The 20,236-nt window shown below is 41.8% G+C and overlaps 1 protein-coding gene across 2 annotated transcripts; it reads left to right on the top strand.

The window, feature by feature from the left end:
* The first annotated feature begins 201 nt into the window (after positions 1-201).
* ATG9A (autophagy related 9A) lies at positions 202-19,738 on the top strand. 2 transcript variants are annotated; one of them, XM_081321840.1, is made up of 16 exons: positions 202-291; positions 1,606-1,704; positions 3,030-3,157; positions 3,563-3,609; positions 4,527-4,591; positions 4,874-5,035; positions 5,806-5,947; positions 8,281-9,029; positions 10,438-10,591; positions 10,821-11,000; positions 11,505-11,750; positions 13,589-13,803; positions 14,319-14,436; positions 15,677-15,902; positions 16,480-16,622; positions 17,048-19,738. In XM_081321840.1, the coding sequence occupies exons 3-16, from the start codon at positions 3,055-3,057 to the stop codon at positions 17,051-17,053; spliced, it is 2,556 nt and encodes an 851-aa protein (XP_081177966.1). In that variant the 5' UTR covers positions 202-291; positions 1,606-1,704; positions 3,030-3,054; the 3' UTR covers positions 17,054-19,738. The 2 variants fall into 2 exon arrangements, with proteins under 2 accessions (XP_081177966.1, XP_081177967.1); XM_081321841.1 differs by lacking the exon at positions 202-291 and adding an exon at positions 954-1,072.
* The last annotated feature ends 498 nt before the right edge of the window (positions 19,739-20,236 follow it).

Below are 20,236 nucleotides of genomic sequence, written 5' to 3' on the forward strand. Positions count from 1 at the left end.
CGAGATCTTCCCAACTCCGTCACCGGGTGAGAAGCGTCACTTCCGTCCGTCATCGAGGATTTTCCCCTTACGAGACAATCCTCTCCGTCTCACTTCCTCCTCCCCGCGGCTTTCTCATTGGTCCGCCCTGTTTCTACCTCTTCGGCCCGTCGTGACCTCTGATTGGTAGCGGAAGACGCCAGACGGAAGGAAAGGCGGCGGCGGCGGAGGAGAAGGAGTAAGTGGCAATCGCCAAGTGGCGGCGGCGGCGGCGGCGGCGTCTCTGGCAGGTTACCAGGGGCGACCGCAGAGGTGAGCCTCCTTAGCTCCGGGGGGAAAGCCGGTGAGGAGGAGGAGGAGAGCGCCCCGCGCTCTTTTCAACCCGGGCTTTCCTTCTCCCGTGTAAACAACCTCGGAGGAAGGCTCCTCCCTACCGGAGCTCGCGCAACCAAAACAAAACAACATCTCGGGACTTCCTGAATGCTCCTGGAGCCCAGACGTCCCTTATCGATATAAAGGGGGGGGGGGGAAGAGGGTCCCGCAATAGCCGAGACTTCCCACGCTGACCCCGGCCACCCGTAGCAAGTTCCAATGGCCAGGTCGTCTGAGGACGTACCCACCTTTACTCACCTTGCTAGAGTCCCGGGTGAACAGGCCTCTGCCGGTGTCTACACTCTGCGGGTCTGGTGCAATTGCTGAAAAGAAGGCGGCTCTAGTTCTCGCTCTACTGATGCTTACATAAGGGTTTCCCCCCCCCGCGCCGCCGCCCCGGTGGAAGACGCCACTGTAAATGTGCTTTTTGGGGTGTGTCCCCCCCCCGCAGACATCAGTTTACAACAGGGGTCTTCAAACTCGGCCCTTTTATGACTCATGGACTTCAATTCCCAGAATTCCTCAGCCAGCATGCCTGGCTGAGGAATTCTGGGAGTTGAAGTCCATGAGTCATAAAAGGGCCGAGTTTGAAGACCCATGGTTTACAAGGTGAGAAAAAGGTGTGGAGAGTCAAGACTTAAGAGACACCCTCATGCCACTCAGTCTTGCCAACCACAAAGCAAACTGAATGCCTTTTCAGCTTTAGGACAAGGTGGAACAGGTTAGTTTTTGCCCCATTTTTGTCTTTACTCTCCTACCATCCGGTAAGAGATAAAGGAATATAGCCAGCCGTACCAACAGGCGGAAAAATAGCTTTTATCTGTGGGCTGTTAGGCTTTTAAATGGGACATAATCTTATGCAGAATTGACTTGGGAGGCCGGTGTGTGGTGTAGTTGGTTCACATAGTGTGGTGGGATGGAGGGTTTGTTGTCACTGTGTGTTGGGGGGAGAGAGCAGGGGGGGGGGAGGCTCAGCTAATCTCAATGTACACATGTTGTACTTTGACAATAAAAGGTTTATTATTATTATTATTAAAATATAAATTAGATAATTATGTATTGGGAAGGTTTATTTTGTCACACTACAGACGGAGGCAGTTTGTCAGAATAATGGGAGGCAGCAGATTAGCTGCTGTTTCTTGTGGGTGAGTGGGTTGCCTCTTTGCAGGACGATGACAAGAGACGACAACAGATTTTATTCTAAACACACCAAGAGAAATATCTAAAGTTTGGTGTGATTGTTTTTATTTGCAGAACGGGCAACAATGCTAGCATGTATTCAGAAGGCAAGAGCATCATCTGCCTTCCTATCATGTTCCTGGGGCCTTTTAACGCAGCAGCATCAGAAAATTGGTAATGGACCACTTGCTGATTTTCAGTTGTAGAATAATGAATTGATATAAACAGTGTTGTGCTGATACTTGAAATCCAGAATATGGCTTCTCGAAGGACACTGCAAGAAAGCAACAGTAACACTGACTGCCCCAAAGAAAGGATGGATATGCAAGAGATTATGTGGTTTAGTGTATAAAATTATGCATGTTAAGCTGTTAAGATTCTTTGCCTTGGAATGTAATGATTGTCCAAAGCAGATAGCATTAAAATTTCATGAAGAATCTTACCAATGGCCACAAATAATCTTGGCTTTCTAATATCAGAAACCCTATGGTCTGAATCCTAGTTTCTAACGACAATGATAGAAAGTGGTTGTTGCAGACATGTCCTGTTTGTGGCCTCCCTAGAGGGTCTGTCTATTGTGCCTGTTGAACCCATAATGCTGGGTTCAATGAGCTTTCATCTGATCTAGCATGAACCTTCAATTCTACATTAATTTGCTGAACAGATCAATTTTTAATAACACGTAGCTTTCCAGCAGTGCTAACTATAGATTAATCCTCTCCTTGTGCACTCAATGTATTTGAGTTGATTTCACAGTCCAGAATTTGGTATTTGTGGCAGAATTAGCTGAGACAGTTTTCTATTGTTTTCCTACTTCTTAATGTAATCTTTTCCTTTGTTTTTAAATGAAAAGGTTGCTTGATAGCATTTTATGCCATATATTTGTTACATTACTCAAGATTTATTTTTAATTAGCATGCATTTTTTTCACTTATGTGTATTTTAACGCTATAATAACAAACAACTGAATAAAACTAGAAAAAAAATCTTACAAAGGCCAAAAGGGGTGGTATATTTATTTGACTTGAAAATGTAGTTTCATTTGCATTTAGGGAGAGTTTGATACAGCATAAGTATTTGTGTCAAATCTGTGCTTACGTAATAGGTTATTTTGTTTTAGGAGTGTATCTTGTAACAGACTGCAACTTGTAAATATGGAGGCAATGCAAGTTGAAGGACTGGACAAAGAACAGAATTTTTAATGAAAGGAAGTGTTTTTCCTTGTTGTTTTCTCCTCAAGTAGTGACCAGGGAAGTGAGCCACTCAGACTTCAGGAAAAAAGGGGGCAAAAAGAAAAACTAGTCACATGCATAATTTTCTACATGTTTACTACCTGCTGGTTGCTATAGTTTCTTAATAGTTTCCTCTTCTTTTCCTCTGGTATTCTTTACCTAAGTATAGCTTAAAAGAAGAAGTTATGAACTATTTAACTGATGGCTCGCATTTACATCAAAGTGCTGATCCCTCCTCTCTCTGTCCTTCACTGCCCTTTATGTCAGAGCTTATAAGAATTTAGATGACAATATGGCTCACTTTGATACCGAGTATCAGCGACTGGAGGCCTCATATAATGACTCTCCCCCTGGAGAAGAGAATCTGATGGTTCACGTCGCTGAGGGCAGCAAATGTAAGTATAGATGGACTGTTATCCTCAGTGTCAGAAACTCTAGTGGTATGCATGGTGAAAAGGAAAACGGGATTCTGCCCCGTGTTGGTGGAGAAACTGCATTTCTTGTACAATATGATCCTAATTTTCATTAAATTTAGTAGAGGGATGTTTCCATAATTGGTTTTAAATATTTCAGATGCTATTCTTATAGTCTGTTTCTCCTGGAAATGGAATGTTTCATCTCAAATCCAAAACATAAATGCCTCTTAGTTCCCTTTGGATGAGATTGTTTTAAATGAAACTGGTATTTGCACCTCTTTGTGCGATGAGGTTCTCTTTTGGCAGACATTCTCCCTGTCCTGTAAAACCTTCTATGGTGAATATTGGAATGAATACTTTTGACATATTGTCTCTGTCTTGTAGCTCCACACTGGCATCACATTGAAAATCTGGATCTTTTTTTCTCTCGTATATCCTTACCTGACTGCGGGGACAAAATGGTTGAACCTCAAATTGAATTCCAATTGCACCAAATTGGAAGTCACTTACAAGAAGCCTTTTAGCTTCAGGAGTAATAAATTATTACAATAATAAGCCATAGTGACATAAATTAGGAAATAATTGATAGATTTATTATGTTCAACAAAGTATTATTGTAAATAAGTGAAAACCTAGAGTTTCAGTTTCAATTACACTTAACATATAAATTATATATGAATACACACATACTGTATATTTCATTTAGAAATGATTCTTTCAACTGATATATTCCTCACAGATAAGATAACAAAAGATATAAGGATGTTAATTGCATGTACAGATAGTCCTTACTTAATAACTACAATTGACCCTGGAATTTTGGTTGTAAGTCTGTGCAGTTATTAAGTGGATCACCAGGTGACCTGACTTGATTTTACAACCTTTTTACACAATAGTCATAAAGAAGTCACTGTGATTATTAAATAAACTATGTGACCATTAAACGATTTTTACTAGAAACCAGCCCAAAATGCCTGAAACTAGCAAAATAACCTCAAACACCATGGGAATGCGGGACGCTGCAACCAGTCATGATGCCAAGTCCCCAAAATGCAATTGCATTATTGTGGCGGAGTGTAGCAGTCATAACTTTGAAAACAGGGTCGTAGGTAACTTTGGGGAGGGGGGGGACATCTGTTGTAACTTCCTAAACGAGGACTTCCTGCACTTCTAAAGGAAATTATTTATGAAGAAAGTTACTGACTTCTTACCTCAATTGATAACTACTTAATATTATAGCAAGGCAGTTTAAAGTGAGAGAGAAAATGCCATTTGTAAGTCACAGTTGAAACTAGGGGTAGATTCTACAGCTAAAAGTTTGGCAATTCTCCTTGACTGTAATCTTCACGTCTATAACCTGCACCAGAAGAATGGCTTCACTTGCATGCTTATCAGTGAGATCTTTGAGCTAATGTGAGTATGATTTTTTTGTTCCTGGGATTTGTAGAAATTGTTTTTATGTTCCTATGCGCCCTCTTGTCAGCAAGGTGAAAAATATAATAATCTCTCACTTAGATTAGTGATACTTCTCAATGCTCAATTACAATTATTTCAGTTGAATAATTCAACCCTGTCTCGATTTTCTGACTCGGTTCCAAAAATTGAACCTGGGAAACCTGATACCTTCTGTTATCCCAGGTTCTTTGAAGAGGAAGGAAGTAAAATGCACCCAATTTTTCCTCTTTGTTCTTATAGGCAGTTCATCTTTGTTGTGGCCTTTACTACATTCCTTGTCAGCTGTGTTGACTATGATATTCTCTTTGCCAACAAACTGGTGAATCACAGTCAGCATTCCAGTGACCCAGTCAAGGTGACTCTGCCAGATGCTTTCCTGCCTCCGAATGAGTGCAGTGCCAGGTAAAGATAGAAGTGACTAAATACAGCCACATCCCTTGTTCATCTTGGTGAGACTTAAAACGAGATCTCCTAGATAAGCAAGTTCCCCAGCTTCATGATAGGTAACACTCCATCAGCACTATATGCTGAAAAATTTTAGATTGTATTTAGAAATGTTTTCAGTTGTTTTACTTGGGAAATGGGATGTACCCTGGCAAATTTGGGATCCCCAATAACAATTAGAATGGATCTTAACCTGTCATTATTTACTTACAGCAGTTGTAATAAGGTTAGCTAGCTCATCTTTGGTCTTCTGCTCCCAGTACATGGACTAAATGACCACTTTCATATTTTTATACTTGAATGTATGCAGGGTTGTTTATCTGGATGTACAGTCAGTTTATTTGTTTTATATTTTATAACTTTATAAATTATATTTATAATTGTAATTTTATTTATGATATTTTGATTTATGTTTTGAATCATCAAGGACTGGTTTGACTGGGAGTGAGTAGGTGATGTCGTATGATTAATACAGCTTTGTTTTGTTTATATATTAATGTCCTTGGTACTTCCCATTAGTCTTACCAGCCCAGTTGTTTTGGTGATTGGTATCTTAGTATTACACATTCTCCAGACTTTTGGTAGAGTCGCCTGAATTCTGGTAGTGAGAGAAGAGTTTATTCATTTTTCTAAAGCATAAAGGCAGTAGCTATTCTTTCCCATCTGTGACTCAGTCTCTCTCTCTCTCTCTCTCTCTCTCTCTCTCTCTCTCTCTCTCTCTCTCATAGAATCGAAGCCAATGGATTTCTTCTCTCCGTCCTAGTGATCGCAGGGGTCTTTTGGATTCACCGGCTGATTAAATTTATTTACAACATTTGCTGCTATTGGGAAATACATTCTTTTTATGTGAATGCACTCAAGATTCCCATGGTAAGCTACTGAGATTCACTTCGCCTATAGTTCATTCAAGTGAAAAAGTGCCTAAGTGAAACTTTTTTGTGTAGAGGCCTTATGATTACCAGCGAATGCAGTGTCTTTCTGCAGGCATGCCAGGGACGTCTCGCTAATCATTGGGGGGAAAAATGCTGGGTTAACAAGCCTACTCTACTTCCAGCAAGGTAGTAGGTATATTCTTTGTTTTTACAAGTACAACAGTCTTTTATTCTGAGATTAACTCTTAACGCACAGTACTTTTATAACCATAAACAATTATAGTCATCAAATTCTACCCAACAGTGACAGTTATTGTTTGTCCTACCTCAACAAATCTTTTTAATATAATTCCATATTAGCACAGTTATTCTGAAACTGTCTACAATTCATATTAGTCAGTATAACCCCTCGATACTTAAATCTTCTTCTCAATTTTAGAAGCCGTCTTTTTTTATCAGAGTCTCTTGATCTTGTGTACTCATATTTTTAACCAATGTTTTTCTTTTTTTATTTTAAAAACAAAACTTTTGGCTTTACTTATATCCATCTGATGCACCAAAGTCTTTCAGTTTCTTCATTTCATGAAGTGCTCAACACCATTTGGAGGTTCTTGCAAAACCAAGTCAAAAGCCCTCAGTGTATAGGTCTCTTTTTTTGATTTTCAACCTAATATCTCCAATTAACATTTCTAAAACTTAAATGAAAAGCAAAGGTGACAAAGGACATCCTTGTCTTGTCCACTTCTCTAATTCCAATGATTTAGTTAGATCACCATTAATAATAACATGTGCCTTTTGATATGTATATAGTTAATCCTTTGAATAAAGTTCTCCCCAAGGTCCAGATTTCAAAAATTTGAACATAAAAGACCAAATTATCAAAAGCTCTCTCTGTTTCAAGAAAAATCAGTGCCATTTTCTTCTCATTCTGCTGTTGATAATACTCTTATTACATCCAATACAATTCTCACATCTCTTAATTGTCTTTTGGGTGAAACCCACATTGATTTTCATGTAAAACTCTTTTTTTAGTTTATCAGCCAATATTGTAAATATTTTATAATCATTTAATAGATATATGATTCTTGTCAAAGCAGTAAAGAGGAAATAAGAACTTGCTCCATTTTTTAAAGCCCTCCCTCTCCCCAAACGCCCTGCTGGTCTATCTGAATTTATTTTATTTTATTTTTTATTTTTTTATTTTAATTCCATTTATATCCCGCCCTTCTCCGAAGACTCAGGGTGGCTTACAAGCTTAGCAGTAGCCTTCATTCTATGTATATGCCTGCTTATTAGGGCTTTCATACACCCCCCCAAGCGGCATTATTACAAAGTCAGCTTAATTGCCCCCAACAATCTGGGTCCTCATTTTACCTCCCTCGGAAGGATGGAAGGCTGAGTCGACCTTGAGCCTGGTGGGACTCGAACCTGCACTAATTGCAGGCAGTTGGTGTTACTTAAGGAGGCATTAGCCCACTGCTCCACCAAGGCAGTTGCTATGTGCTGCTCCTTACTGACCTTTCTTCGCAGTTGTGCAGTGTTGCTGATTTTTCCAGTCTGGTGACAATCCCACGAAAGCTTAGTTCTGCCCACTGATCCATCTTGTTCTTCTGATTTGCTCAGTTGAGTGGCACAGCTATTATATCTGCAGCTGCTTTTCTGGGATTGCCAGTATCTATTTCTAGACACTTGGCCAGCTCTGTTAGAAGCTGAGTATCTTTATTAAGAATTTGCTTCTCTTTCCCCAGGACCTGGGAATGTTTAGCTTAATTGTATAACGTCAGAATTATAGGAACAAGCAAGCAAATGAATTAATGCAGAAAAGCTCTCTGTCTGATTTATTTATTTTTTTATTTTTTTTGCTGCTATGCATGGTGTCATCCTTTCAAGTTTAAAACTGCCTTCATTTTATATACCGTACTTGTGACTGGAAATCTGCACCGCTTTTTGACATAACTTGAATTTGGCGGTTCAAACGAAAGCTGACTGAAGTTCCGTGGGAGACATACAAGAGGTTTTGGAATTACATGTTTGTGAGGTGGAGAAAACCTCTATACACAGCGAATAAGGGTTATCTTTACATTGGGGACATAGGAAGAGGACCGAAGAATTGATTAGATGTAGGACCAAAAAATACTTGTTCTACACATAATTCTCAGACTGGAGGATTCACTGAAGCTTGACTCCTAATGCCCACATGGATATGTTGGGGTTTTTTTGGAACTAGCATGGAAGTGGTAAAATTATTGCCGCCTTCCAGTCAGTTCAGGGGAAGTTATTCCATGGCCCTAATCATACCACTGATTATATCCTCTGTCTACTTACTTGCAGTCCAATTTGCCCTACTATACCTGGCAGGAGGTACAAGCACGGATTATACAAATCCAAAAGGAGCACCAGATCTGCATTCATAAGAAGGAGCTGACAGAACTGGACATCTATCACCGCATCTTGCGCTTCAAGAACTACATGGTAGCCATAGTGAACAAGTCACTCCTGCCTGTGCGCTTCCATCTTCCCTTTCTGGGAGATACTGTCTTCTACACTCGTGGTCTCAAGTACAACTTTGAACTTATTTTCTTCTGGGGCCCTGGCTCACTGTTTGAGAATGAATGGAGTCTGAAGGCTGAGTACAAACGTAGTAGCAATCGCATGGAGCTGGCTGACAAGTTGGGCACCCGTATCTTATGGATTGGCATTGCTAATTTTCTTCTTTGTCCACTTATACTTATATGGCAGATTCTTTACGCTTTCTTCAGCTACACTGAAATTCTCAAGAGAGAACCAGGCAGCTTGGGTGCTCGTTGCTGGTCTCTCTATGGCCGCTGCTACCTGCGACATTTCAATGAGCTGGATCATGAGTTGCATTCAAGACTCAGCAAAGGCTACAAGCCAGCTTCTAAGTACATGAACTGTTTCATTTCTCCCCTGTTTACTGTTGTGGCGAAGAACGTGGCCTTCTTTGCTGGTTCTATCCTTGCTGTCCTCATTGCCCTCACAATTTATGATGAAGATGTACTAGCTGTAGAACATGTCCTCACAACTGTCACCATCCTGGGAGTGGCCGTCACTGTCTGCAGGTGAGTGGGAAGGGCTGGATTGAAGCTTCCATGGTTTAGGAGGGTTTCTTTGTGCTTGGGGAATAATAATTGTTACTGTGAAAGCAAATAGTAACTAAAAGCCTTCTGTTAATTTTTTTTAAAAAAAATCTATTAAACAACAAGGGCCCTTAGGTATCGTCCGTTTCTGATTTTACTGCCAGAAGACAAATTAGCAGTAGTACTGTTTCCTATTTTAGCAGTTATATCTAGGACATTTTAGAGTACCATGAGTTTGAGACCTAGCTAAGTTTCACAATTCATGTCTTTCAGTTCAGTTAAGCAGAGGCCTTTCCTAACTCATTAATCATGTTGGCAGGGTGCTTTGAGGTTGAATTCATTCTAACACTTTCATCATAAAGCTTTGAGACGTCGGGAGACAAAATCTGGGTTTTCAGGAATCTTAGACTTGTCACATGTTACAGGGTGTTTTTTTGGTGAATCTAGCGGGCATAGTTGTTCACTGTCTATAAAGTGCAGATACTGTAACTTCATAGCAGAGAGGGAAAAAGTACTAGTGGTCAAGTCACCAGCTTACTTAAGGGAATTGAAATGGAGCAAGACAGTGGAAGAGTTAGCAAATAAAGAGATGAAATAGGAAGAAACAAACAGGACACAAATAATTGAGGGGTTCTTGGTTCTCTCTGAGCTTAGTTGTTTTCTTGTAGACGTTTCATTACCCAAACTAGGTAACATCATCAGTGCTAGTAAGAAGTGCTGTTTGCTCTTAGATTATATTCTAGTGGCTTGCTATAAACTGAGAGCAAACCCAGCTCCTTATTAGCATTGATGATGTTGCCTAGTTTGGATAATAAAACATCTGTAAGAAAACAGTCAAGCTCAGAGAGTACCAAAGACCCCTTATTTCAACCCTGTATTGGTATATATAATTGCAAGTAGATGATTTGTCTTTTACATTGTTGTTTATGGATCAGTATTGACATTTCATGAGTTGCTATGTAAAGTTGTTCAGTGGTTGAAATCTGCAGCCAGTGTCATGTCAATTAACAATTGGCACTGGAGGAATTATTACAAGATTGCCCTACATATGTAAACTAACATTGCACTTTATAAATCTTTTTGATAAAAACATAATGCAATCTGAAAGTCTTCAAACTAGAATATAACGTGGTACAAAAATTTGTACGGTTAATTGCCTCCCTCCACCATAAATACATGGATTAGAGCTTCCTGGGCTGTATCTGAAGCACTAAGAATTCCTACAGAATCTTTTATCTGTAGTCTATCCTTTCTACTATTTTTTTTAAAAAGACAGTAGCAAGATGCACCCTTTGCCAACAAGCTACTTTCTGTCTGCTGCTTCTTGCCAAGGGATGTAGAGCTCATTGGCTCCAGTTTATGTAGCTTGTGCACCTATCTGTCCCTGTAGGTCCTTCATCCCAGACCAACACCTGGTTTTCTGCCCAGAGCAGCTGCTTCGGGTGATTCTGGCACATATCCATTACATGCCTGACCACTGGCAAGGCAATGCCCATCGTTATGAAACCAGAGATGAATTTGCTCAGCTCTTCCAGTACAAGGCGGTAAGATAGGATAGGTTATAGGGTGGGAAGGCACTGCCAGTAGAGAGAGGTCCTGAGTAGATACTAATTATAAACAAAATGTTTATATAAGAATCTCCAGAAATTTGGGGACTTCTCTAAGTATAGCCCATTTGGAACAACGGTCGTGCCTGTAGTCATGCTGAGCTATTTCGGTAATATTCACTGGGGTATTTTCTAAGGCTTAATGGTTTGTTTTCTGTGTTCAAAGGTGTTCATCCTGGAAGAGCTGGTTAGTCCCATTGTGACGCCCTTGATTCTCATTTTCTGTCTGAGGCCCAAAGCTTTGGAAATCATTGACTTCTTCCGCAACTTTACAGTGGAGGTTGTGGGTGTGGGAGACACTTGCTCCTTTGCCCAAATGGATGTGCGCCAGCATGGGCATCCTGCAGTAAGTCCCATCAAAAAAAAAATGGAAATTAATCAGGAATTCAGAAAAGGCCATTTGGTTTGCCTTCTTCAATAGAATGTTAATTGAATGAAAGTATGTCTGAAAAGTGATTTAAGTCATAGAACGCAGAAGTGAAGAGATCAAATAGTAAAAGGCAGTTTTTATGTGGTGGCAATTGCTTTCACTCTGTTAGCTAAGTTATCAAGGTACAAAATAGTTTTTCTTTTCCCTACTGTAGCCTTAAATTACTGTAAAAGCCAAATCACTATTTTAGGTTTGTAGTACACTTGAGAATTTCATTTTCACAATATGAAATGTGATTTACAAATCAGATGTACACTTTTTGTAATTTTTTTAAAAGGAATAACTGTATATTGGGAACAAATAATGCTTCAAAGGAGTAGCCGTTGTATTATTTTTTTGCTTGCATAAAATCAAGTAAATAAGGATAGGGAGATAGTTAGCTCTGTAACTTTCCTGAGCTCTGCTCTGATTGTTTTGCAGTGGATGTCAGCTGGGAAGACAGAAGCCTCCATTTATCAGCAGGCTGAGGATGGCAAGACAGAGTTGTCCCTCATGCATTTTGCCATCACCAACCCACACTGGCAACCGCCTCGGGAGAGCACAGCTTTCATTGGCTTGCTTAAGGAGCGGGTGCACCGTGATAGCAGCCTGGCATTGGCCCAGCAGGCTGTCTTGCCTGACAATGCACTTTTCACCTCTATCCAGTCACTACAGTCTGAATCTGAGGTACCCACCTAGAAAATGATGAGAATTAACAAATGGCAAAGCTGCTTTTCTGAGATGTATCTGTGGCCATGCATGTCCTGCCCTGAAAAAAAAAGAGAATTGATGTCTCTTGGTAGGTCTTCGAGAATGGGGGGAAACTGGGAATCTAAGCCAAGAATAGTTTTCTGGCTGTTTAGGCTGAGAAGAAATTAGGCATTTGCTCTGTGCAGTGGCTCCAGTGGGCTACATTTCCCAAATACTTCTGTATATTCTAAGAAGACTTGACCAGTTCTGCATAACGACTTTCCTCACGCCTCTAGTACTCTTTTCACAAGAGTAGCATTAACTCATGCGAAACCATCTTTGTAGTGAGAACTGTTGCATAGGCTGATATCCTCCGTGCGCTGCTTTGAGTAGATTTCCTGTATTCCATCTTACATTTGCACTTCTTAAAACAAAAATAGGGAACCTAGGGGCTGCAAGCAACATCTTCTAGCGGCCCAGACTAATTCAGTCTCAGTTCAACAATATTCACAAATTCTGACAGTCATTTTGCCCATTTTTGAGGAGTTTAAGGATAGGAAGAATAGCAATTTGTTTTTTGTTTCCAGATGATTTTCACCTCACTTTCAAAAACATGAAAAAAATAAAGATTTTTTGGCTATATCTCTTCCAGTGACATCAGTGAATAGCCTCGTGTGGCTCTCAGAAAATCACAGAGTTGAGTCCTTATCCCAAACCCTTTAGAAGAAGCCAGCCCCAGTCCTCACAGTGTCTCTGTTATTGACACTGTCATATAAATTTCATGTGCCTCCTATAGAATTTCTATAAAAGTTTCTCACTGAATCTCATTGAATCTCTTGCTCTCCTTTTCCCTATGTAAAGAGGCAACTATCCAGTTTTAACCTCTTCCTAAAAATCCCACATGCCTTCTAGGGCAGGGCTTTTCAACCTTTTCACCCGTTGTACCATTTTTAGGATATAGCAACATCCAAGTACCACTAGTCGCCTAGCAAGGTGTCAAAAACTTGATGACCAAAAAAAAAAGTAAAAAAGTGATGAAGTGCAGGTAGTCCTCGACTTACAACAGTTCGCTTAGTGACTGTTCAAAGTTACAATGGCAATGAAAAAAATGCCCCCCAAGCCACAGCCAAGCAAGACACCTGCCTACCCGCCCAGCGGCGCTCTTCCTCCTGTCCAAGGTTTTCATTGTTGTGAGCATTTCTGTTGAGGATTGGCAGCTGGAGTGGGGTAGGGGGGTGTTTGGTTTTTATTCCCTCCCCTCTGCTGGGTGGTTGCAGCAGGTTTTGGTCACTTCACATGACTCTGGGGCACTGTGACCATCATAAATATGAATCAGTTGCCAAGCATCTGAATGTAAATCACAAGACCCAGGAGATGCTGCAACATTCCAGCTGATCGGCGCTTCTTCTGGGCTCAGCAGAAGCACCAGGATCAGCGCCGAGCTTCAGCTGGAGCCTGGCGCTGATCCTGGCGCTTCCGCTGAGCCCTTACAGCCCTGCAGCTCTATCCGTCTCTCGCTCAGGCTTGTACGGTGCTGCCATCAGTTCAGCTCATTCCCCTCCCCCACTACCCCTTTTCTAGGATGGTCGCTTACCACCTGCCAGGTGCCAATGTACCACAGGTGGTCCCCGTACCACTGGTTGAAAAGCCCTGATGTAGAGGGTTGGGATATAAGTGAATGGATTAGCTTCCAGAATGGGAGAGTGAGAGGTTCTAGCTCTGCAAACCGCATGTTCAGAGCTAAAATTGGACAAGTGGTGAAGTTCTAGCGACAAACCTGAGGAGAGAATCCCGTTCCTGCAGAACTAAATCCCCTCTCCTCCTTTTGTCTGCAGCCACACAGTCTGATTGCCAATGTGATTGCTGGCTCCTCGGCACTTGGCTACCAGACAATCCGTGATGCACAGACTTCACGGCATCTGTCTGCTGTCTCCGAGGTGGCATCTGCTTTGCGTTCCTTCTCCCCTCTTCAGTCTACCCAGACAACACATGGGAGTTCCCATGCTGATGGTGCCCAACTTCGGGGACCCGGCGCAATGACAGGCTCGGGGTAAGAAGTAGTGGGTAGTAAGCCTCTAGAAAAATTCTTAAAGAGATCGAGCATCTCATCGATATTTTATCTGGGATGCTTTGAGAGTATTTGTCAGAGGAGTAATTTTTATTTGATGCTTTTCCTGGTAGAGGGGAAGGAGGGCAATGGCATTTTCTCCCCCCCTCTAAACTGAATATTTGTAGGCCTTTAATTGTCCCTTTCTGCATCTAGATTTTTTTTTGGTGGGATGGAAGCATCATAAAGTTGGTAACTTCTCCAAAGCTTCACAAAAGCTGCTTTGTATTTTGAATGTGTGTTTCGTGGTCCCATTCTGGGTGATGTAGAATCGTGACCCAATGATTGTGTGCCGAGCTAGAACAGCTGCAAAGCACGCATGTGATTGTTAAAAAGTTTGATTTATTTAAAACGTGGGTGCTGAAAGGGGAGGCAGTCTTTTTGAACATCAGTGGATTTCCACACACACACACACACCGATACCACATCTTGATCTTCTTCCTTCCCTTTGGCTGCAGGGTGGATGCCAGGACAGCAAGCTCTGGCAGCAGTGCTTGGGAAGGTCAGCTTCAGAGCCTAATTCTTTCAGAATATGCCTCCACCGAGATGAGTCTGCACGCTCTCTACATGCACGAGGTAATATGATCATTTATGACTTATGCAGGGGGGTGTTTGTGGGACAGGGGAGAGGAGGAAAGGAAAGGAAGGACAGGGGGGGGGTGAAGATGTCATTGCATAGATGCAGCTACTTGTGAGTTTGCCTAAGCCCCATCGCAGCATAAATATATATTAATTAAATGTGTGTAAATCTAAAAGATGTGAATATGTATGGCTATTTGCACGTTTTATTCATTTGTAAGTGACATCAATATCCTTCAATCCTAAGTAGATCCGGTGGCTCATAACATGTCACAAAATAATACATAATAACAAAGGTAAAAAGTACACACGGCTTGTTGACGCTTTGGCATCCAGTCTGCTGGAGGTGCCACTGATTATGAACTCTTGGCTGGAGGCCACAAAAGTCTTTGTATACTAGCACTGCATTGCAAAAGAGAAACAGAGGCAGAGTGGTGAGAAATATTATGATGAAGACATAAACCGTACGGGATTTATTTTACATTTAATCTTAATTTTAAAAGTTAGCTTCGGCGTTACTGTCTCCAGGGCTGTGCAGCACTTTGGATACATCTGGGAAGAACGCTTAGGTGCCGAATGGAACATGTAAATTCCAACTCACAACAGGCATATCTGTTTCAGGATTCCCACCTGCTGCAGGAAAGCTTCTGCTGTAGCTATCAAGTGTGGCTGTTTCAGTGAGTCACAGATGGATGTTCAGTCATGCTTTTAAATGTCCCCCCAAAACTTCTTAGTTATAGTCAAAATCATTGCACAGCTCTGATGGTTATTCCTCACATATTTAAGTAATGTTTCTCGAGTCCATTTCTGCAACTGATGTACCTCTTTCCACATTTCTGGTAGGGTGATGGTGTAAATCGGGACGTAAGTTAAGGGTTCTGCCGTAAACTCAAACATCCTGTAAAATGCTAGCATGGGAAATTTGTGCTTGTATTATCCTGAAGTATCAAACTGAACTTGGGATCTAAGAAATAGGACAGACGTTATAAGAGGATCAAGCTGGATCATACTGGAAAACTTCATCGTACAGTGTAGCTAGATGCATTTACATTTACATTTACATTTACGGTCACAGAACTGAACCTTCTGTATGTACAGGTGGAAACTCCACACACACACACACACACGTATGTAGGGCAGCTAATTTCAGATCTGCATCTAGATTTACTTGGGACATCTAAATAACCTTGACTTGGCTAAACACAGTCCCACGTTGTTCATCAACTCATTTTCACAGCTGCACAAGCAACATGCCCAGCTGGAACTTGAACGACACTTGTGGCACCGGCGGGAGAGTGATGAGAGTGGAGAGAGTGCCCAGGAAGACCCAGAGGCCCAGAGGAGGACCCCTGGCAGCGCTATGCCTCGCTCAGCCAGTTATCCGTTGGCCTCCCCGCACCAAGCTGGTGAGGAGGCATCTGTTCTACATGCAGGCTTCCAGCGCCGTTACGGTGGTGTCTCGGGTATGTATCAAGGGCAGTAAATCCACGGTCATTCTGCATTCTTCAGCCAAGGAGGGCTGAAATGGCTTTTGAATAAGCCACAGTTGCAAACTGTTCCCATGATACAGTGAATCATGATTTGCAAACCAGAGTGAGTAGGACTTGCATTAACTCCCATTGTTTTATCAATTACACATTAGGGCCTTATTCTTTCATTGCTCCCAGATTACGAAGGGCAAGAGTTATTTTAAATGCTAAGTCCTATAGAGAACTTCTTTATAAACAATTACGGCGAATACATCAAACAGAAGATGCAGTCCTTGTCATAAACTGAGGCTGCTCTGAGACTCCTTGTCAGCTTCTCAGCTTTTGTTTCTTGTTAAGAATTCTGAACTATAGGTGAACATGATCAGGTACAGAATGCTAACCAAGAGTAACAATAATACCATCATAAGCTTGAAAAGTTCCCCAAACTTTCACCTTTACTGCTTCTGTGGCTGAAAGCTCATTTTTTCCCCTGTAATTTTTACTCTTACATTTCCTTCTTAATGCTTTCTTTAAGCAATGGGTGAATTCCATTCCTTCTGTCCTATTATAGACCCTGGTCCAGTGAATAGGACTCCATCACACTTTGCTCGGCTGCCACTTGGGGGCTGGGCAGAAGACGGCCAAGCTGCTCGACACCCAGAGCCCGTCCCAGAAGAGAGCTTAGAAGATGAATTGCCACCTCAGCTACACAAGGTGCAACTTGTTTTATTCCCCGGTATTAGCAGTGGGTGTGGTATGTTATCTTCCTGACATGGCCATGTATCAAAACCCATTGACCCCAATTGACATGCATCCTACACATTCCATTTTCATGAAAAGGAGTGATGCTTCCATTGCCTGGATGTACCTGCCAATTTCACATAACTGAAGACAGACACATGGCCCAGTGGTAATGCAGTGTTGCTTGTTGCTACCAAGAACTGTTTTGTCAATGAATATATCAATTGATCACTATATCAATTGATTTTGAGATAGATACTGAAATGAGCGTGTCATTGATCTTAGAAAGGCTTGTATACTGGCTTTTAAAGGCGTGTATACTGGCTTTTGTTTCTGACTAAATCAGTATTCTTCCTGTCAAAATAACTGCCTCTTGTCTTAATGCCCCCTCACTCTAGGTGTAACTGTGAAGGCTGAAGTTCCAATGGGAGTTCCAGATCTGGGGCCTGTCTCGGCTGGTGGAGCAGTGAGTTACCCTGCCCTAGAAGATACGGGTTAGCTCAAGCATCCATAGCCTGGACATCAGAATCCAAGGGTAACCGATGTGATGGTGTCAGTGGTGCCTTTGGAGTGGGCAGAACTCTATACAGACATGCATCACGCCAGTGACACATTAGCTGTGCATAGGCTGGGTGTGTGTGTGTATTTACATATATTGTCTGTATCTACATACGTGTTGTCCGTGTTGGAGAACCATCCAAGACCTGCACAGAATGCCACAGAGCACACGAGAGATGGAGAGACGAGCAGTGCTCACCCTGCCTGAAGAGCTGCTCCGTTGTCTAGACTGCAGCATGATTAAAGATGCAATCAGGATGTAGAATTGGACTCAGGAAAAGAAGGGCTGCGAGAGATTATTTTTGTAACAAGAATTGAGAGCCACCCACTGACGGAGCCTGACTCAGCTGAAGCAGTCGCACACAGCAAGGGAATACATCTTCGATTTTTCCATTCCACTCAGAACCTTGATGCCAGACGAGAAGAAAAAGAATACCCTTGCGGTGCCATCGCTTCTATCACAGGATTTGCCTTTCTTTGGGCATAGTTGATTTCTCATTGGGGGCCATATTCATTTGATGTCCTACCCCCATATCAGATCACAGGTTTATCATGGTAATGTTTGCCTGAGCCAGGATCGGAAGTGATCTAAGTCAGCTTTATAAAATATTGCCCAGCCTAAAAGCCTTGAAAGAAACTTCTGCTCTAAAAGCCCTTGGTTCTCCTGCTGAGACTCAGAATCAAGAATAAGACTTTGTACTCTGTGTGTTTGTGTGTCTGTGTCTGTGTCTGAGGGTGTATGTGTGTGTGAGAGAGAGAGACAGACGAGTGGAGATTACCAGTGCTTATCAGAGACATGATAGGCATATCATATTTAAGGAAATCTTTAATATCCTGCTTGGCTTCTCCAAATTGGTGCTGCCCCATTTGTGATTTTCTTTTTTTTCTTCCCCCCCCCCCCCTTTGGGTGCCTTGACGGTAATTATGCAGCTCTCATGGAAATACCATATTTTGTATGCCAAAAAAAAGCTATCTTAAAAACTCAAGAAGGGATGACTTTTATGTTTTTACAAAAAAGAGTCCATTAAACTCACAATTCAACTGATAAAGCCCTATTTCAAACTGTCTACAGAAACACTGGTTTTTCATTCTTGCCTTTGGTCTTCTTTCAGTATATGCAGGCTAGCTAGGCCTAGTTAAGTAGTAGGAACTATTGTGTTTATTTTTTTTAAAAAAAAACACTTATTTTTTTCTGAATTTGTTTTTGGAGAGCCCATAGTTACAAGGGGCCATATTTTAAATTCTTGTCAGCGTCTTAGGTAATGATCACTGACAACCATTACCTTGTGTTAAAGAAGTAAGTTATCCCAGATAATAATATATTCTTGTTTTCTTTGTCACAGACTAGGCTGTGCAGGATCTCATAGCTGATTTTTCCGGAGATGTTTCGTGTTTGGGAAAGCCAGGCTCCTGAATTTTATAGACTTTCCTGGGTGTTTTAAAGGAAAAGAAAAACAGATTATGTATCCTTAGTTTCCAGTTCATGGCTCAGTATTTTTCTGTACTTGTCATCATTTCTCTCCCAGTGGTTTTATCAAGTATCTATGGCAGGGGTCTTCAAACTCGGCCCTTTTATGACTCATGGACTTCAACTCCCAGAATTCCTCAGCCAGCATGCCTGGCTGAGGAATTCTGGGAGTTGAAGTCCATGTCATAAAAGGGCCGAGTTTGAAGACCCATGATCTATGGGGTAGGGACATGTTGGTGAGCTGCAACCACAGGGTGTTTTTGTCTGCCAGCTACCCTCCAGGTGCTGTTTCCTGAGCTGATAAGAGTTGTAGTCCAGGATATCTGGAGCAGGACCACCGCCGACCTGTAAGGTGCCTTTGTGCAAAACATTTTTTTTACCACCAAAGCAATCAAGTCACGTCATGTGGCAGCTGTGGTTTCCCAGCGCTTCAGTCTCCATTTTCTTCTACAGCACACTCGCACATGCACAGAATAGTAACTGAGAGGACTTCTTCCTCCAGCCCAATTGCCTGCGATATGGCACTGGGATGCTACTGCTCCCATAATTCCCTCTCCCTCCCAGTGTCATGGTGCCTTTGTGCAATGCACATCTCGTACACCTTTGTGTGGCTGTGGTCTAAAGTGCTCCAAGTTGGGTCAGGATGGCTTAAAACTACAGATACAGCTAGGATCAGCATTACGCCTACTCCTTACGAGTATACAGAGGAATCCAGCAATATTGACATATCCCTGTAGAAAGCAGAATCACTTTGAAGATTGCTGCTTTGAATTGTGCTAGTCAAGTATGGGCTTCTCTTCAGCATCCATCTTGACAAAGCTTATCCCAAAAGAATAGGTGTGTGTGTGTGGGGGGGACAGTACTAGCGGTCATGCATTCTTCTTATATTTGCTGCATCTGCATCTGCATGGAATGGCCACCTTCTACCTTCACAATGATTTGTGGCATTAGGGAGGCCAGTTTGTATGTGAACAATGCAAGTGGTTTGTAAACCGGAGCTGATTGTCCAGCTTGCTGTACAGTGCCGTATCTACTGAATAAAGGAAGTGTTCTTCTTCTTTGAGGGCTCTGGCATTTGTGTGGCGTTACCCATTATACCCAAGTTTAGGTTAGAAATTGAAGGGAGTTATGTTAGCCACCTGCAAAGGGGTACATTTTAGCCAGGATTTCAACTCACCATGACCGGCCACTTCAAATGCCATCTTTAAATCACTTAAACCGTTCAGTTGAAATACAACATTTATTTTCAGTGCAGTGGACATAGTGAGTGTGAGAGCGTAGGTCAAATGATCCTCATTATGAGGGTTTGGATATCCTGCTCCATGTGCTGGTTCTCAAAGATGTGTGTCTCAGCATAAAGCCACTGTCTCTTAATACTGCTTGCAGAATGGGCCAAGCTGAATCCCAGATTGTATGTCTTTTGAGACATTAAGAAAGATGGTGATTCTTCATTTAATTGTTTAGTGTTGAGATAACACTCCTCTACAAGTTTTAAGAGATCAAAAAGCTCATCAATTTTATTAAACCTTATGATGGTGGAACGTTATTTCTGCAAATCAAG

This window comes from Vipera berus, assembly GCF_964194415.1.
Source record: "Vipera berus genome assembly, chromosome: 1".
Lineage (NCBI taxonomy): Eukaryota > Metazoa > Chordata > Lepidosauria > Squamata > Viperidae > Vipera > Vipera berus.

What these genes read in the sequence shown, in the direction of transcription:
- ATG9A (XM_081321840.1), top strand. Translation starts at nt 3,055, where the DNA reads ATGGCTCACTTTGATACCGAGTATCAGCGACTGGAGGCCTCATATAAT. An exon ending in GGCGCAATGACAGGCTCGGG is followed by an intron (nt 13,804 to 14,318) that starts GTAAGAAGTAGT and finishes CTTTGGCTGCAG; the next exon opens with GGTGGATGCCAGGACAGCAA. An exon ending in ACGCTCTCTACATGCACGAG is followed by an intron (nt 14,437 to 15,676) that starts GTAATATGATCA and finishes TCATTTTCACAG; the next exon opens with CTGCACAAGCAACATGCCCA.